Source organism: Babylonia areolata, chromosome 1 (assembly GCF_041734735.1).
Source record: "Babylonia areolata isolate BAREFJ2019XMU chromosome 1, ASM4173473v1, whole genome shotgun sequence".
Lineage (NCBI taxonomy): Eukaryota > Metazoa > Mollusca > Gastropoda > Neogastropoda > Buccinidae > Babylonia > Babylonia areolata.
In genome coordinates, this window is record NC_134876.1 from 41,840,560 (window position 1) to 41,859,868 (window position 19,309).

Below are 19,309 nucleotides of genomic sequence, written 5' to 3' on the forward strand. Positions count from 1 at the left end.
AAAATTTGTGTATACATAAAAATTGTGTATATAATCAATCTGTTTCTAAATTGATGATGTTAGCTATATTTTGATATTTCCTGAATAAACATTATTCAAATCGGTGAAATACAAAAATAAGACAAAAACAGTTATATGTAAAACTTTATTTCATTGCGTAATACAATATGCGCAACTTGCCGGAAAAGAAAGTTTGTTTCCGGTTCTATGATTAGACATGTGACCACCCAAACAAGAGAGAGCAATACGACACACATTTCAAAATGAAGGGTAATTCTGCGACATGCACCAAATAATGATAATAACGATAGGGTAGGTATGCCTAATTGCGAACGATCCAGTCAAAGCAACCAGCTCAACGTGTGTACTGTAAAGGTAACATGTCGTACGATAGTCAAACGTAGTTCTTTTGTTTTTGAAGGCTTTCTCCCACTGACTGCACCAAGAAAAGTTCGTCTGCTCATTCTTTTCAACGTTCTGTCGTTGTTTGAAATAGCAGGGGTGCCTGAGGGTAAATGCGAATGGGCCAGTCAAGTTCCAGTCTGTCTTAGCTGCAAGTAGACACCGCAGCCGATGACTTCAACCAGCAATGTCCCTTACCACCTGACCAACCCCACAACCCCCCATGCAGTGACATCAACATTACAAAGGAAGGAGTAAGAAAGCTGCTTCTCATACAGAACCCCAACAAAGCCTGTGGACCTGATGGCATCACAACCAGGCTCCTGGAGACAGTTGCTGAGGAGATTGCTCCCAGCCTTCACTCTGCTCTTACGCAGTCCCTACAACACTGGAACACCGCTACATGACTGGAAGCAGGCTTATATCACACCTGTCTTCAAGAAGGGAGAACAAAACAAGGCAGAGAACTGTCGACCAATCTGCCACACGTGCATAGCCTGCAAAATGATGGAGCACATTATCACCAGCCTCATCATGACGAACCTGGAGATCACTGGTATCCTCTGCCCAGAACAGCACGGCTTCCGAAGAGGACGATCTTGTGAAACACAGCTGCTCGGCTACATTGACGAAACTACATTCGAGATGGAAAAATGGAAACCAAGTTGATGCAATTGTCCTCGACTTCTCCAAGACCTTTGACAAGGTCAGCCACGCCCTCCTTGTACATAAATTACAGCGCTATGGAATTAGAGGTCAGCTCAACACCTGGATCAAAAATTTTCTTGAGGACAGGCAGCAAGCAGTTGTGGTGGAGGGAGCTACCTCAGTACATGTTCCTGTCAACTCAAGTGTTCCCCAGGGCTCGGTCCTCAGCCCTTGTCTCTTGACCCCACCCCCACACCCCAAAGTCCATCAATTCTAAGGCCAGATTACTTGCAGATGACACCATGTGAAACAAAATAATCCAGAAGGAAGCTGACCAGCACACACTCCAAGAAAACCTAGTTTCCCTTTCCATCTGGGAGAAACAGAGGGTCATGCGATTTCACCCGTAAAAGTGCTCCACCTTGAGTGTCAGAAGAAAGAGGAAAAAGATCGTACCAAACTACAAATTCCATGGTCATCCGCTGGAAAACGCCAACACCACAAAATATCTTGGTGTGAACATCCAAGACGACCTACACTGGGGATCCCAAATCAATTTTACAACCAACAAGACCCCAGGCTTTCTTCGGCGCAACTTGAAGATAGGAAACAAGAAGACAAAGGAAAAACAAATCTCACCTGGGGATGTTCTACAAGTTCCGCCATGGTCTCATCTCCATCAACCCAGTCTACCTACCAACGCGCTCAGACAGCAGGCTGAGCTCCAGGAAAAAACAATGCGTGCAACTACGACATCCCAGCATGCAGGACGCAGTACAGACAGATGTCTTTCTTCCCCAGTACCATCCCGGAATGGAACACACTGCCCCATGAGGCTGTCACAGCCGAGTCGCTGGACTGCTTGAAAGTCCAGACTTGCTTCCTGCCTGTGACACAACAGAGTAGACTAAACCCCCCCCCCCCCGCCCCCTCACTACCCTCCAACACTTCTGTTTTGCCCCCATCCCCGCTCCCCTACCCTCCCACCCCACCTGCCAGCAAGTCCAGCTAAAACAAAAGCAAGTCTTTAACTCATTAGACATAACATTACTGGAACATCAAACCAGAGTGCTATATTGTTGGTTTTCATCACATATGCACACAAACACACAGACAGACATTTAAACACAAACGCACCATTTTGAGAGTGCTCAGTAACTGTGCAGCATCGTTCGCAAATGAGACTCACGTCAAAATATATGATCTAATTGCAAACGACACAATATTGCAGATTCCTGTCAAAACTGACGTTCTGATCTGTCACAAATATGCTTTCTTGAATTCTCCAGCACTGGTAATGCGCATTCAACATATCCAATCAAATCAACTGTTTTAAACTGTGTCAAAGTTCAAGTCCTAAAACTTGCTTCCCTTGATTTTAGGATTTTGAGAGCACGTTTGTAACTTTGGTGGCATTGGTGCGTGAAGAGAAGAAAGAGCGCGGAAACAGCCAGATACAGCTGATGTTTGAAAGGTCCTTGGAAATGGATATTCATGAAAGTATTAGAAAAAGGTCGAAGCAGACGTTAAATCGTGAAATGCAACCGTTCAGAACGCTTCGAAGTGGGGCGGTATACAAATCGTTCGCGGTGTTCGCAATTACCCATACCTACCCCTAAATAATATGAAAAAACAACAAAAAACAAAAACAAAAAAATAATGATAAGAAAGACAAAAATTCTTCAGCATCGGACGTCTTGTTCTTTGAGCATTTGCAAATCGGTCTTTAAACCTCCAAAACAAAATCCTTTATTTCCAAAGATGACAGACAAGCACTTGGGTGCTTTTTTTGTTGTTGTTGTTGGTGGTGCTCTTTTTGGGGGGGTAGGGGTGTGTGTGTGTGTGTGTGTGGGGGGGGGGGTCTTTTGACCTGTCTTTTGACTTGGATATGCTATCAGCACATGGGAAGACTGGGACTATACCGGGCAGCTAGGACGAATCCACTTCTGTCATAAATGCATTTCTCGGAATGTTGTTAGAATTTTCTGACCAACATGCAAGTGTCTGAATCTCTCGGACTAGTTCACACCAGGATATAGCATGGAAAGAAGCGTCGTCACCATCCTCATCATTTTTTTGTTTTTATGTTGTTGTTTTGTTTCGTTTTTCTTCTTTTTATGTAGATTGTTGTTGTTGTTTTATTGTTTTGTTTTTTTGTGTGTGTTTTTTTCGTTTGTTTGTTTTTTGTTTTGCTTTTTGTTGTTGTTTTGCTGGTGTTTTTTTTGTCCCAAATTTTGTGGTCCTTCATGCCTTTATCCATTATTACATCACTTCCGATTTCGTCTTCCATCATTTCGATGCTTGTGATTGGTTCTGTTAAAGTCTTTGGTATCGGTATACTTGTGTGGATTTCGTTGAAGGGACATTAGTAAATGGACCCACATGAAGATGATGAAAAAAAAAAGAATAAATGATTTTTTGAACTAATAAGATGAAAAGGGATGAACAACTATCTCACACACACACACACACAGCGGGGCACTCCTGGGCTCACCTACCACGCCCCGTACAGACAACAATCATACTTAGTTACAGGGACACTATATATGTCCCTCCATAGACAGTTCCCATAACTCTGCTAATACTAAAAACTGACATAAATTCATCACAAGCATGGAAGCAGAGGTGAAATCAAAACAACTAGCGTTCGCCATGATATCAGGGCATTAATTAAGGAACTATACTTTTTTTCTTTTTTTAAAGATTAAGCTTTTTCTTATGGCTTTGAATGTCTGCTTCCATGAAGCAGGCTGCATGATGATGGTCACGTTATAGTTTGTCGATGTTGCCTTGATGACCGGAGGGCGATGTATGCTCTTCTTTTGCAGTGTATGGATCGTGGCATTTGAGGTCATCAGATATCAAGGCGCCTAGGTATGGGTTTTTGTCCATCCACTTTCTGCAGTATTTCATTGTTTATACTGCACATAAAGACTGTCTTCTTCGTCATACTGAGGACGTAACACTTTTTTGCGTTTAACTACATTCCCCAGGTGTCGATCCAGACTTTTAGGCACTGAATATCTTCTTGTAGGTTGATGTGGTCTCGGAAGTTATCGATTTCCCGGCACGAAAGGCAGTCATCTGCAAACAGTCTAATCTGGGATTTGACTGTCGCCGACAGGTCGTTTATATTGCACAGGAAGAGCAGAGGTCCCAGGAGAGTTCCCTGGGGGACTCCTGATTCCACTCTGACTTCCACGGAGGTCTCACCGTCCAGAACCTCTCCTATAGTCCTGTTTATTAGAAAATTCTTAATCCATCTATGCCTTGTCCCATTTATGCCACATAATGTGGAGTCGCTTCTGGTGTGGGACGGTGTCAAACGCTTTACTGAAGTCAGGGTGCTGAGGTTAACCTCTGTGCCATTGTCATAGGACTGTGTAAGGTCGTGGATAGTGGTAAGTAGCTGTGTCTCACATGAAAAACCTGCTCTGAAGCCGTGGTTCAATTCTAACGGGACTTTGTGCTGTTTGAAGTACTGGTGAAGGTGTTGGCAGATGTGCTTCAGAAGTTTGCAACAAACAGACGTTAGGTAAATAGGACGGTAATTATCGGCTAGATGTTTGTCGCCTTTCTTGAAAGGACAGGGGATGTTTGTTGTGCGCCAGCCCTGTGGTAGTTGGCCTGTATCCTGTGAGCTTTATAAATATCTCTCAACGTAATGCAGTCGCTTCTGCACAGTTCTTTAATACTGCAATGGGTAGGAAGGCCCAGAAGCTTTGGCTGGATTGGTGTTCTTCAACAGCTTGAGCACCCCTGGGATATCCACTGAGATGTCTCGTGTATGTGGATATGATAGTACGTTTGGACCTGTCTCTGTCTGGTGCGCCACCCACTTCTCCGGTGAAGACACTCTGGAACTGTTGAAGCAATATTGTCGCTTCCCCTTTGTGTCACTGATCACATTTCCATTCTGTGTTGTTGGTTTTTTTTTGTTTTTTTGTTTTTTTGTTTTTTCAGTGGTGTGACCCTGATTTTGCCCAGAATTCGACTCTACGTATCGCCGGAAGAGGTTAGTGTTCTCTGTCCGTAGTCCTTCGTTGATGGTGGTGTTGATGTAGTTCCACTCAGCTTTACGCAGTTGTCACTGGCATTCTTTATGAGTGGAACTGTAGTTGGCCCAATTGTTTGTCTTCTTGGCTTTCTTGTTGAATCGTTTCTTCTCATTCAGGAACTTCTTGGTGTTAAAATGTATTCAAGGGCATTGCCTTTTCCTGGTGCAGCTCATTCTGATAGGTACATGGGTGTCGACTGCTATCGCCATACTGTTCTTGAAGGTAGACCACAGAGTTTCTGTGTCCGCTCCCGAATCATGGAGTGACCTGACCTTCCCGTTTGTCTCACTCAGCTCAGGTCGGCAGTCAGATTCTCCCATTTAGCATTTCCAAACTGGTAAATCTTCTGCTTCTTATGAGTCTGGTACTGAACACTGTGTCGAGGTTAGTCGCTACGTTGGCATGGTAAGAAATACCTTATCTCTGATGCAGAGTTCTTGACGACTGTGGGGTTTGATGTGAAGATGAGGTCAAGGATATTACTTTCTCTTGTTGGCTCGTTGTGTACATGTCTAACTGAAGCTGAGCTGCACTTGTCACGTCTATGAGGGCTTCTTGAATTGAATCATTCTGGCGCAGTGCTTGTGTTCCACACGATGTCAGGGCACTTGAAATCGCTACAGAGTAGTATATTGTTTTGACCTGTTTCTGTCAGCTGTTTTCTGTAAGGACTTGTTTAGCTCCTGGATATTTTTGCCCCTTCTTTGGGACATGTAGCAGGAAGCCACCAGGAGCTCCTTCCTGTTCTTCCGTTGCAGCTTAGCCCAGATGATCTGACAGTTACTGTCAAGTTTAGGTTCCGCAGACGAAATGGTGTCCTTCCTCACAATGATAAAGACCATTCCTTCCAGTACTGAGCAGCAAGGTATAGTTGTCTGGGAAATTTTCGCTCGACGTAATTTCTGAGCCATGATTCGCAGCTGCAGACAACATCTTGCTTGATGTATTTGCTGAAGCTTCTTGTTCTGCCCCGGCTCTTCTTCTCCACGCTTTGGTAGTTGACTGTCATTACACGAAGATTTGTCATCTTTCAGGAAAACACTGATGAGCTCCGGGTTCTTGCTGAGGACGCTCTGGTCTGATTTCGTCCCTCTGGGCGGGTGGTGACATGAGTCCTCTGCATTTCGCCAATTGGTCCTGGGCTACTCGTCAGCAAAGGATTGAAGGTTGGAAAGATTTAAAACATTTTTTTAGATTAGTGGTTCAAACCTTCATCTTCCCAATCCCAGTCATCATTTAACACCTTTGCCTCGAAAACTGGTATATGGAATCATTTTCATTTTGTTATATGCTGATGTGATTGTTATAGGTCAAGAACCAGAATATATATATATATATATATATATATATATATAAAAGGCAGATGCTATTTCACACTGAGGACCCAACGCCTCGAACCACACCACTACACCACAGCCCTGAACAAGTTGACGTTAAGAGCGTCAGCCAATTTAAAAGGTCGTTGAACCCGGATCGACACGAAGCTTGGCGTTTCGCTACAGTAGATTCCAATAAAAGCAACTGACAACTTTCAACTGCACCCGATTTTGTATTAAAAAAAAAAAGCCAGTTATCTTCCCTTCTATTGTGTTGTAACTCACTGGTGTACCTCATTACCGTGACGGAATGGGCTGTCACGGTCAGTCAAAGTGATAAGGGGCCAAAGAAACTCCACAATAGTCGATTTAGCAAGATTGTCAAAATGGTGGAAAGTAAAACACAGATCATTTTCGGTTCAATCGCTAAAAGCGTGTCTCAAAACTCACCTCTTCCTCGGCAAGAAAGTTTCGTTGTGGCAGGTCCATTCCTTTTCGAGTGGTGGACTTGGCTATAATTTTTATTATGCATATACTTATGTAAATACATGTTTGTTGCATATCTGTTTTGCATGTGTATGTATGTGTGAATGTGTGTCTGCATGTTTTACATTTATTTGCATATTTATCATCATTATTGTCTTTTTATTTTATTTTCATTTATTTATTTAGCGCACTGGAAAAGAACCCATAGCCGCAGAAGACATGAATCCACTCTGATAGGTACTGACACAAATACATAAATGCATGCATTCAAGGCCTGACTAGCACCGTCGTCGTACGTTGGGCTATCACTGATATACTCGATCAGTGCTGCTGCCTAACATAATTATATCGTGGTGTAGCGTCAACTGATTAGTCCGAACACAGAAAGTGAAACTATTATACGAATAAATGAAAATCAATTGAACTTGAACTGAACAACCACAACTTTTTCACTGACGACTGAAGAAGAGGTGAGCCTGTGTGCAAGTGCTGTTAAAAAAAGAAGAAGAAAGAATATATATATATATATATCTATATATATATCTATCTATATATATAAATGCATGCACGCGCGCGCGCGCGCGTGCGTGTGTGTTCTGCACAAAGCAAAGCTGGAGGTGATGCCCATATTTGTGCACGGGGGCTTTTTGTATAATTAATCTTTGTCAACTTTGTCGAAACCACGTTGTCTTCTGTTGAGTGTCTGGATTCTGAGGTGTGGGACGAGTGGACGATATTTAACAATCTTTAGCGTCCTATTCGGTTCAGCTTTGTTTTTCTGAGAATACAGGTGTGTATGGTGGCAGAGAAGAAAATAATTCTTCCTGTCATCCTTCTCACTTAGATGTTTACAGAATCACAGAAATGTTTGGCAATAAGCCTTTTTGCCCTCATAATCAGTGTCCATTTATGTGCTTTTGGATCACTTGTTGTGAACAGACCCTTGTTTAAATTTGGCATACTGTATACTACATTTATCTACAGCTCAATAAAGATTTAACTCTGTGGAAAATACATGAGGGTCCTTTTTTTGTCAATGTGATTTTTGAAGGCGTTTACCGATGGTGCATTGATGGTGTCATAGGAAAGGTTATTCCACAGATTTATGATACGGTTAGTAAAGAACTTGCGGAACTGGTTAGTTACGAAATTAGTTTTGTTTATTTTGAAGTTGTGCCCTCGAGTTTTATCGTAGTTAGCCATAGTAAAGAAGGAAGAGGTGGTGCAAGGATCATAAATATTGTGCATGATCTTGTATACTTCAATGAGATCACCTCTTAATCTTCTAAACTCTAGGCTAGGCATATTAAAAAGAGCCAGGCGCTCCTCATAACTAAGATCACGAGTACTATTAGTATTACTAGTTATACACTTGGTAAATCTGTGTTGAACACCTTCAATCATATTTATGTGCTTTTTAAGTTAAGGGCACCATACTGAGTTTCCATATTCAATAATATTCAATAATGGGTCTAACCAGAGCTTTGAACAATAGAATCATAATTTCGGGAGATTTATTAGTTATAGTTCTCACAAGAAGACCAGAAATTTGATTTCCCTTTTTCACTATATTATTTATATGTGCCCCAAAGCTTAGTTCTGGATCCATCGTGATCCCTAAATCTTTTTCGGCAATTGTACTATCCATTGTTCGAGTTACCCCCTTTTCCTGTATTGTGTACTGATACTGTGGATTATTCTTTCCAAGGTGCAGAACTTTGCATTTCTCGCTGTTAAACTGCAACAGCCAAGTATTTGTCCATTTAACCAGATTATGTATACACATTTGTAAGTGATCTCTATCTTCTATATTTCGGATGGCAGAGTAAGCCTTGGTGTCGTCTGCAAAAAAATTTTCTTTACAATCTACCTCACCAGGCATATCATTTATAAAGTATATGAACAAGGTTGGGCCAAGAACACTACCTTGTGGTACACCACTAGTTACCTTAACCTTTGATGATTTACTTCTGTTTACACTTACAAACTGTGATCTTCCATTTAGAAAGTCTCTGATCCACGATAGTAGCTTGCCTTTTATCCCATAGCCTCCCAGTTTATTTATGAGTCTGTGATGGGGAACTGTATTGAAAGCTTTCCTTAAATCAAGGTAGACTGCATCGACTGGTACCTTCTCATCTAGCATGACTAACCAATCTTGTAATGTAACAAGTAGTTGTGTAACACACGAGCGCCCTCTGGTAACTCCAAACTGTTCTCTAGATAACAGATCATGTTTGGTTAAATGTTGGCAGAGAGCGTCTGGAATAAAAACCCCAGAAACTTTACAGACAACTGATGTTAGGCTGACTGGACGATAGTTACCCGCAGAATTCTTGTTACCTTTCTTAAAGATAGGTCGTACTTCTGCTTCTTTCCAAGCTTTTGGTATTGCACCCTTTTCTTGTGTTCTTATACTTCTATCATACAAGATCTTAAGTGGGTGAGCAATAACTTCAGCAAGCTCTATTAATACTCGTGGGTGTATCTCATCAGGTCCTGGGGACTTCGATGGGTTTATGCTCTTTAGAGCTTTTTTCATCTGTTCAACTGTGACCTCCACGTTGGAAATTTCAGTAACCTCTGTCTTGCATGAAAACTCTGGAACATTTATGTTACTCTCCTCGGTAAAAACACTAGCAAAAAATCTGTTTAGCACAGTTGCTTTTTCTGAGTCATTTTGTGTTAAGGTACCATCTTCCTTTAATAGATTAGCAATTGATTCTCTTGGCAGAGTTTTACTTGCAACATAACGGAAGAATCGTTTTGGATTATGCTTAGATTCTTTAGCTAATTTAGTTTCCTTAGCTTTCACGTTTTTTCTTGACTCCCATGTTACCTGGTATCTAGCACATGCATACATTTTATAGTTCTCATTAGTGGGATATTTACTGTATTTTTTAAAGGCTCTGCGCTTTTCATGAATTTTATCTAAAAGTGACTGGGGAATGGGGTCTCGTCTTTGTTTATTGGAGGGTCCTTGTTTGAATGATTTTTTTGGAATAAATTTGTTCATGGACTTTATTATTACATCATGAATAAGTTCCCAGGTTTCATCCACAGATGTCTCATTTGTCAAAAGGTCGTCCCAGTTAATCTCACCAACGTTATGCTTCATGCCTTCGTAATCTCCTTTATCTAGTTGATATTTCACGGAGTGACCAGATGGGTGTTCCCACTTGATCTGAACATCAAAGTAGAGGGCAGAATGGTGGCTCTTCCCTAGAGGGGGCCAGTAATCCAAAGTGTAGATATTTTCATATGAGTTAGTAAACAATAGATCTAGCACACTGGGTTTTTGTAAACCTCTATAATGAGTGGGCTCGGAAACCATTTGTACAATGTAATTTTGTTGAACACAATCCAAAAATTTCGTAGCTGTATGGTCCTCATTTTTACAACTTACCACATTTTGCCAGTCAATTTCTGGATAATAAAAATCTCCAGAGACAATAACCTTGTTTTTAAAACTGTTAAATACATAGTTTATTAGTTTAATTACACTAGCATGATCCTCATAATCCGAGTTGGGAGATCTGTACACTACTCCAAAAATGATGTGCTCGTTACTACCAGGTAATGATATTTTACAAAAAATCGAAGGAGAAAAGATCCTTTCAATTTCTGCAATCCTGGACACCTCCCACCCTTCCCTCATGAACAGACTGACACCCCTTCCCATGTTGTTTGTAAAACCTGTATAACCAGGAAGTACAAAATTTTCAATTTTAACCTTGGAGTTTTTTGGTAACACTTCAGTTAAAGCAATAATATCAAAGTTGTGTATGTTACACAGTAGTCCCAGTTCATTTAGTTTGTTTGTCAGCATGTCAGCGTTTGCATAATAGCATTTCAGAGAAGAAAACTTATGAGAAAAAGAAGAATTGTTTGGTGGTCTATGTACAAAAAACGTATTTACATTACCTCGGTACTGGAAAGTCAAATTTGGGCAGGGCTACTTGCCACTGCTCCTCCCGCTTCTTCCCTCCCCGCTAAGTTCCCGTGCCTTCCGCTCTTGATTAAAGCATCTCTTTCAGCACGAGACATCACATCACCTTTGTGCCAGACCACATCCTCTCCGTTGTCTTTCCGCTGTTTGAACTTATCTCTCTTGACTATCTTCTTGTCTTTCTTTCTGTGTCTTGTCAGCAGCAATGCCAACAGAATTGTAGGAGTCATGCTCTCTCGGTTTCCTGGCATTTCTCAGGATGTGTGTTTTGCATGCGGTATCAGTCAGAATGACCTTGATGGGTCTGGGTCTGGGGTTGGGATCACTTTGAGTTTGTTCCCTTTTTCTGCTGAGTTGGATGATGCCATTCGTAGCCACTTTGCTACTGTTAAACTCTGGACTTACATGTGTAAGGATTTCTGCGATCTGCTTTGCATCATGCACAGCTGTGTCTCCCTGCGCCTTGCTCTCACACTCTTTTACATTGAACAACACAATGTTGTTCTTCCTCTCCTCCTTTTCGTGCTGCTCATCGAGGTATTCTTTGACATGCACCCGGATCTGATTCTCTACTCTGTCCTCCTTTTGCAGCAGCTTCAGGATTGCCTGGTTCTGCTGTTGGAGGGTTTTGACAATTTCAAAAAGTGCCTCCAGCTTTGCCCCCTGCTCTGCTATTCTGTCTCCAGGAGTGACATTTTTGCACTCAACCTCACAGAGGCTGCAGAACCATTTGAAACTTGTCGGTTTGGCAGTTTCCAGGAAGTCGTACTTTGAGGGAGACACCTCAGTACACCCATGATGGACCCATCCACTACACCTGTCACATTTAATAGATCTGGCATTTTTGCCAATTATTTTCGTGCAGATGCGGCAAGGGGTGGGTACATCATCGTCGTCCAGGTATACTACAGGGGAAGTGGTGCCGGATGAATGGCACTCAGCTGCAGAGCTCCCGCTCTTTGAGCGAGTCTTGTCTCCAACTTTGGTCCAGTGTGCTTGACTGGCCAAAGGTGCCTTGGCACTGGCTAAAGGGCTACCATCATGACTTTTGTTACGTACTCCCTTGTTTCTGGTGTTAACCATCTTGAAATTTTGATTATCACACACTCAGTCCCTTGGGATAAAACAAGTTAAACTCAGATAAGATGAACAAGTAGACCACTCACCTTTATTTAGTTTCCAACAATTGAAGAAAGTTTTTGCCAGGAAGAAAAGATAGTCAAAATAAAGAAAAATGAAAAGCAGTGCAATAACAAAAAGTGGTTATTTAGAGAGTATGATGAGAGTAGTCGTGTCTCTGTTAAGTGTATGTCAACTTTCACTTGTGTAAAGCTTGGCTGACAACGTGATTGAGTTCACTCAAGTCATGTCACCATCACAGCCACCACATAAACTAGCTGTAAGAACCACTCAATTGGATTTTTTCACCCTTTTTGCTAAGACCCAATTTTTTACACCACAAAAATAATATTTAAATAATTGGATGACCAAACATTTAGAGAAAATAGAGTGAAATAGGGTGAAAACTGAAGCGGTAATTTAGTACACGTCCGCCATCTTGTCAAGGGCAGTCACTTCACAGAGATCCACTTGGCAAATCCAGATTTCGAAAGTTACATATTTTCAAAAATTGTGGGCAGGTAGAAACTCGCGTGGGGGTGGAGAGGAGGAGGGTGAAACGTGAGTTAATGATGTATTCGGAGAGACAGCAGTCTGGGAACTGCGTTTGACCCCAAAGACTTACTGTACTAGGACAATAGGAATGATATTTCTTTTGACATCTCTTTTAACACTCTTGCCGATTTACATTTGATTTCCATCATGCTAACCTGTGTAATGTCCTCTGGATGACAGACTGGAAAATAATGAAACGATTTCTTATATCTTTATTTCATTGTTTGGTAAACTACAAATTTGCATCTTTATCTGAAATTTAAAGAAGAAGAAGCTAGGTAACAGAAAAAGGAAGGAGGACAAGGACAGAAAGAGGTTAGAGAATGCCTGGAAGACTGCTGTCATCACTCTCTGGTGTTGAGTCCAGCTGGGGCGAGGGGCAATCATGACTGATTCCATGAAACGCAGGTATTGGATTGGTTCTGATAGACAGCAGTGATCCTCACATGGACAAAACTGTGAAGGGGGCTGTTTGAATGGGTATCCACTGGGTCATTGTAGCTGAGGGGCATGGAATGTAGAATTCAGTGAAGCACTTAATTCAGGCTGTGGTATGTCTTATTTTTGTACTTTTTTAAAATAGTTTTTTTAGCACAAAGAGTGCGAGTTAGGACTTACATCAGGTTCTCTGACAAAGTGCACTCTGACAACAAATTTCTCTGTGGGACCAGTGGTGGAGGTATCAAGGAAGAGGCAGGTTTTATAGCCCTTCCGGCCACAGTGACTGGTATCAGGAGGGAGAGGGGGTGAGCTGAACACCAAAATAATGTAATTTCTTTATAAAAGTCAGTATTTCTTTCTTTCTGCTTTAAACATTGTGTTGAAAAATTATTTAACTAAATGTTGTATTACAATATATTTTTATTTTTATTCAGTCATTGATAGTGTACACACACACACACACACACACCACATATCTATCTATCTCTCTCTCTCTCTAGATATATATATATATATATATACACACACACACACACATAATTTTCAATTATTATTGAAACAAAATATGTGGAAACAGTTTGACTAATTAAGTACATAGAAAATTACCAAGAATCAAAAAGTTCATTTACGGATTTGGTGAGTGTGCATGCAATTATATGTGTATGTTTGTGTTCTTTGTTTGTTGTTGCAGAGATGGAAAACCAAAGCACAGTGGAGACCTCAGTGCCATGCCTGGCTGCCATGCGTTGTGTGCTGGGTGACATATCACAAGCTGATGGGAGTGCATCACTGACTCACAGCGGCACCTCAGTTCTGGCAGCTGTGTATGGGCCATGCGAGGTCAGGATGTCCAAAGAAATTCTGGACAAAGCCACAGTGGAGGTCTTCGCCAAGCCCAAGGCAGGACTTCCAAACTGTGCAGACAAGTTCCGTGAACAGCACATCCGTGAGGTGTTTCAGTCCTCCCTACTAGTGTCCCAGCATCCCAGGTCATCAATCACCATAGTGACTCAAGAACTGGAGGACGAAGGGGCTTTGCTGGCAACAAGCATTAATGCCTCTTGCCTTGCCTTGTTGGATGCTAGTGTCAACATGAAATTTCTTGTGGCAGCAGCAACAGCAGTCATTGACAGAGACGGGAACATCACGCTAGCGCCACAAGAAAAGCAGACCTCTGAAGATATTCTGGCAACCTTGACTGTGGTTTTTTGTGACAAGAACTACAGCATCATAGGTGTCACGTCCTCAGGAAAGTTTTCAACAGAGCAGTATGACAAGTGCGTTGCTCTGTGTCGAGAGGCGAGCCTGAATGTGTTCCAGTTCTATAGGGAATCTATGGAAAAGAAATTGTCTAAATTGATGTAGATATGCGCAGGTTATTTGGGAAGCGTTAGAAAGACAGAGAGAAGGAGAGAGAGAGAGAGAGAGAGAGAGAGAGAGAATGAGTCAGAGAATGGGCAGAATTTTTAAACCGAGAAAAGAATACAAATTACCTAAAAGGGATCTGTTTCATCTGCACACCATAAAGAAATTGATATGTGATGATAATTGATATGATCATATTATTTAATGAATGATTGATTGTTGTTGCTGCAGATATTCTCTTGATGCTTATTCAAGTTATTGAATTAAACATTAAACAGGACTTCATTACAACTGCAGTACCAGGTAGTCCTTGTTGAATGTTTGTGAACACACACACACACACACACACACACACACACACACACTTTCTCGTGTGTGTGTATTTTATATATACAGTATGTGTTGTCTATAATTTATGTGCACGAGAGAGAAAGAGTTATTGATCTATTTGAAATATTAATGGTAATGTTGGCATTTTGTACTCAGGTAGATGATTTTGTAGAGTGTGTTGGACAGTTAATAACACACTTGCAGTACTGTTGACTGTTTGGCATTATACATGTGGTGTAAACATACATGTGCGGAGGTAAGCTCCCAAATTTCCTTTTTTTTGTTAAAAAATGTTCCTTTGATTTTTTTTTTCTTCCTTTCAGTTTTGTCATGGTAATTTTCTCTTTCCTAAGTTTTGTTTTTTGCCCTCATCAAAAATAGATATAATTCATTGCCATCTTCTGAATAAAAATTATTGTCACAATGTAAAATCAGATTTCTTAAAGAAGTTTTAATTCTGATGGCGTGAAGCATGTCCACCCAAAAAAAGACTCACAAAACAACCTCCCTCCCCCTCCACCCCTAAAGAGAGAACTTAAATTCCAAACCTTCATTAGTTTAGTACTTAAATTTTCATCTCTTGAAACAGAATACTGTAGATCCCATTTCACAGGATGCTCCCATCATTATGCCTTTTTAGTTTTATGTATGTATCCAAAGAAAAAAAAAAGAAGAAGAAGAAAATAAAGAAATGCCTTTCTTATAAAACCGTTACATGTTTAGTTTCTATCATGTCCTTATTTTAACACAGTGCAGTTTTTATTTGTTTTGTTTAAATTTTCTATCATACAGCTTCTTATGTAATGCTTAAATTTGTTTGGATAGAATGGATATAAACAGACCAGGAACTACTCTGGAATCATATTTTAAACAAGTACTTTTTATCATAACATATTCCACAGTACTTCTTTTTTTGTGGGATGCAACTCCCATGTTCACTCATACATACATGAATGGGCTTTCACATGTATGACCATTTTTACCCTGCCATGTAGGCAGACTTTCTCCGTTTTCGAGTTATTCCACAAGTATGTTACAGTTCATTGCTTGAACCATGAATCAAAGTTATTTGATGAATGTTTTTTGTGTGTGTTTTTTTTTCTGGGCCATCTCCAGTGTTTCTTAGCAAAGCTTATCTTCTAGACGCATGATACTTGATATATAGCATAGAGGTTTCCTGTTTAGCATGTGCAGTTTCTACTAAGAATTCTGGAACTCAAAATTTTGTTGCTGAATAGAAAAACAACAACAAAAAAAACAACAACAAAAAAAACAACAGTTGGAATCTACTGCAATGCATTTGCATTAATGCATGAGAGGAATTTCTTCAGGGTGGTGATAATCATGGTCAGGTGTGGAAACTGTAACAGGTATTCCTATTACAGTGGTTTATGTAAGTGTTTTAGAATTGTTAATATAGGGATTATTAACCTTCGCTGGCTATCGTGGGTCGTACACGACCCAGAAGGGTACAAAAACGTAAATATCTCAGCCAGTTCTTAATACTTTTCTACGAAATTTCACAAATGCTTCCTACACCTAAAAGGCCAACTTTTGCCAAAAAAATGAAAAAAAAAATCATTAATTAGTTAATGAGTAATTAAAGGTGGCGTTTTAACTACACACAGATGCTCGTGTGGGTTGTGTATGACCCATGCTTTTTAAAGAGGAAAAAAACGTGGTCACCCCTCGAAAGCTCGTGTGGGTCATGCACGACCCATACCTTTTTAATAGTGATTTCAGAAGGTTTAATTTGCAATTAGTGAAGGAAAATAAAGAAGTTTTACTTTCAATAGCCTCACTACCCCTCTACTCTCCCACTACCCCCCCACCTCCCCGCCCCATCCCTTTTGCCTGTCTTCAGCTATAACCCCCTTCCATCCCTTTCTCTAACAGCATGTACCTGTGTGACTGAATATCTTTGATTGTGCGTGTATAGGATGCTATGAGTCATCTCTCTCTCTCTGTCTCGCTGTCTGTCTGTCTCTGTCTCTCTCTGTGTCTCTCTCTGTCTCAGTCTCTCTCTCTCTATCTATCTATCTCTGTGTGCATAAGTAGGGTTTGTATGTATGTGCATGTGGTGTTATGCGTTTGTGTGTGTGATCAGTTGTGTGCGTGTGTGTGTGTGTATGTGCGTGTATGTGAATGCGTGAGCATGTTTCTTCTGAGTGTAAGTGTTTGTGTGAGTCTGTGTGTGCGTGTGCGAGTGCATGTGTGTGTAATCAGTTGTTACGATATGTTTTCCTTTTCTATATTTTGTTATAAGTTTTGGAGGAATGTACAGGTTTTTGTCTCTTTACAAATTATGGGTCGTGCACGACCCACACAAGCTTTGGAGGAATATACAGGTTTTTGTCTCCAAAAGGTATGGGTCGTGGACGACCCACATGGGCTTGTGTGTGTAGTCAAAAGCGACAGCCAGCGAAGATTAATATAAGTACATTTTAATGGTAGTATATTACCAAAATGATAAACCCAACAGGATTACAAATCATGACATTTAAAGAGGGCTCTCATTGTTATGTGCGCATGAGTGTGTATACACACACACACACACACACACACACACACACATATACAGACACACACACACTCATAAAAATATGCATTTTCAGACAGGACATATCATGCAAAATTTATTATACCACATCTGATACTCAACCATTTTTTTTCCTTTACATACTTAATATATCTTTGTACACAAATGTAGTATAATTTAAGTGGCGCTTTTCTTTTCTGGTGAAATTCTGGGTGTAACATTATTAAGTTTTGAAAATAAATGTGATCATTGGTACGGCTTCATGTGATAAAAACTGATGCAATGGTGTTGGCAAACATTCACTGAATAACTTCCTTACAATCGATCATGGCAAAGTACTCTTCAGTTTCACATCTTTCCTTTGATAGTGTGAACTTTCAGATGATGACAAATGTCAGACTACAACTGTAAAATCAATTCACTGACAGCAACAACAAAAATAAGTAGCACAGAGCTTTTGATTGTACATGCATGTGCACACTGTTAATCGGTCATAACTTATAGAAATCTAAATTAGCTACTCATGCACACATGGTCCCTCTTTCTCTCTCTTTCATGTACACACACACAGGCAATAATCTTTGAACTTATCATTGTGGTGATATAAGAAATTTATTTCCCCCCATCCGTCTGCATTACTCGCACACCTCTCATCCTGCATCCTCCTTTCACAGCCACAAGTAGGCACATTCTGTCACAATCCCAGGATCTGTGGTCCACAGCAATCTTACAGATGTTGTCATAAGGCTGCACACAAGACAAGACTGCACCATTGCTTAAATCATTTTGGTGGTGCTCAGTTGTGCCTGTTTGATTCCACTTTCAGTTTCAAGGTGTCAAAGTGTGCAGACTGATCTATACATGCTACACCACATCTGCTGTAACCCCCCCCCCCGCCCCCCCCAAAAAAACCAAAACAACAACAACAACAAAACAACAACAACAAATAAACAAAACAAAACAAAAATAAAAAGCCTGATCTTTGCCAAAACCCAATGTGCTGACCAGACCTTGCAGTTTTACACAAACTCAACACAGGCATGGAGGTGGAGAGGAAAAAAACAACAATAAGTAAGGTCATCATACATGCATGGTAGGAGAGGTCACAAAATCGTTTCTGAAATTTTGAAGAAGGTGATGTAGTTGAACCATAAGTGGTATGGCTGAACTATTCTTATTTTATGAAATACCCTGGCATTAAGTGTATACCAGAGAGATACAGACAAATTCTGTGTTGGTTTGGAAATGTGAGACCTTTCAGAGACACATCTCTAAAGTGGATGACTTAACTCTTGTGGCTTCATGCTTCCCATTTGAACCCATAGCACACTTAACCATGTTTAAGAATGGGCCACCATCCAAAAAGTTCTGTCCCTGCAGGAACTAAGATCCTCATCAACTGATGCTGACCTATTTGGCTATGGCAGCTGGTGAATTAAAGATATAAACTAAAGATTGTTCATTCTCAATGCAAGTTTCATAATGAGATAGATTTTGATTGAAATGCAGTGTCAAAATTTCCTTCTAGATAAATGACAAAAATTTTCTATAAAGTTCACTCTATGATTGAATGCTATGACGAGTGAATATATAAACATTTTTATTTTGTGGCATTACCTGTGCTGAAGATATAATACCAGCCTGCTAGAATGTCACATTCTATAGGTTCTGTTTCACTTGAGTTGCGCAAATTTCTTCAAAACGGAACAGAGTCTCTGTGGGCCTTTCCAAATACAATAGACCGAGCAACACACTAGATGCCACGTTCTTGGCATCAGAGATCTTTTCCCATCCCTCTTGCGGCCAGTCAGTGGCGGCTGTGTGTGTTTGTGTGTATGTGTGGGTCTGTGCTTTTGAGTGCGTTTGTGAATGCGCGAGAGTGAAATTGCACACAAGTGTCAGGAGAGATATGTGTACGTGTGTGTGTGTGTGTGTGAGGGGAGGTGGGAGTGCGGGGGGAGGTGGGGTAGAGGATGAGGTATGTGAGTGTATGCATGCCTACACTGTGGGAGCAACAGGATATTGGAACGTGTATATATATATATATATATATATATATATATATATATATATATATATATCTTTGTATGTACGTGTGTGG

The 19,309-nt window shown here is 40.6% G+C and overlaps 2 protein-coding genes across 4 annotated transcripts; both read left to right on the forward strand.

Annotated features, from left to right (window-relative positions):
* The first annotated feature begins 226 nt into the window (after nt 1-226).
* Nucleotides 227-18,102, forward strand: LOC143283085 (exosome complex component RRP46-like). 3 transcript variants are annotated; one of them, XM_076589129.1, is made up of 3 exons: nt 227-270; nt 6,143-6,274; nt 13,666-18,102. In XM_076589129.1, exons 2-3 carry the CDS (start codon nt 6,217-6,219, stop codon nt 14,337-14,339), a joined length of 732 nt encoding a protein of 243 aa, XP_076445244.1. In that variant the 5' UTR covers nt 227-270; nt 6,143-6,216; the 3' UTR covers nt 14,340-18,102. The 3 variants fall into 3 exon arrangements, with proteins under 3 accessions (XP_076445244.1, XP_076445254.1, XP_076445263.1); XM_076589139.1 differs by having other exon boundaries at nt 245-375; XM_076589148.1 differs by lacking the exons at nt 227-270; nt 6,143-6,274 and adding an exon at nt 7,576-7,700.
* On the forward strand, nt 706-1,071 carry LOC143281865 (uncharacterized). Its single transcript, XM_076587163.1, has one exon. It carries the CDS (start codon nt 706-708, stop codon nt 1,069-1,071), a length of 366 nt encoding a protein of 121 aa, XP_076443278.1.
* Nucleotides 18,103-19,309: the final 1,207 nt, after the last annotated feature.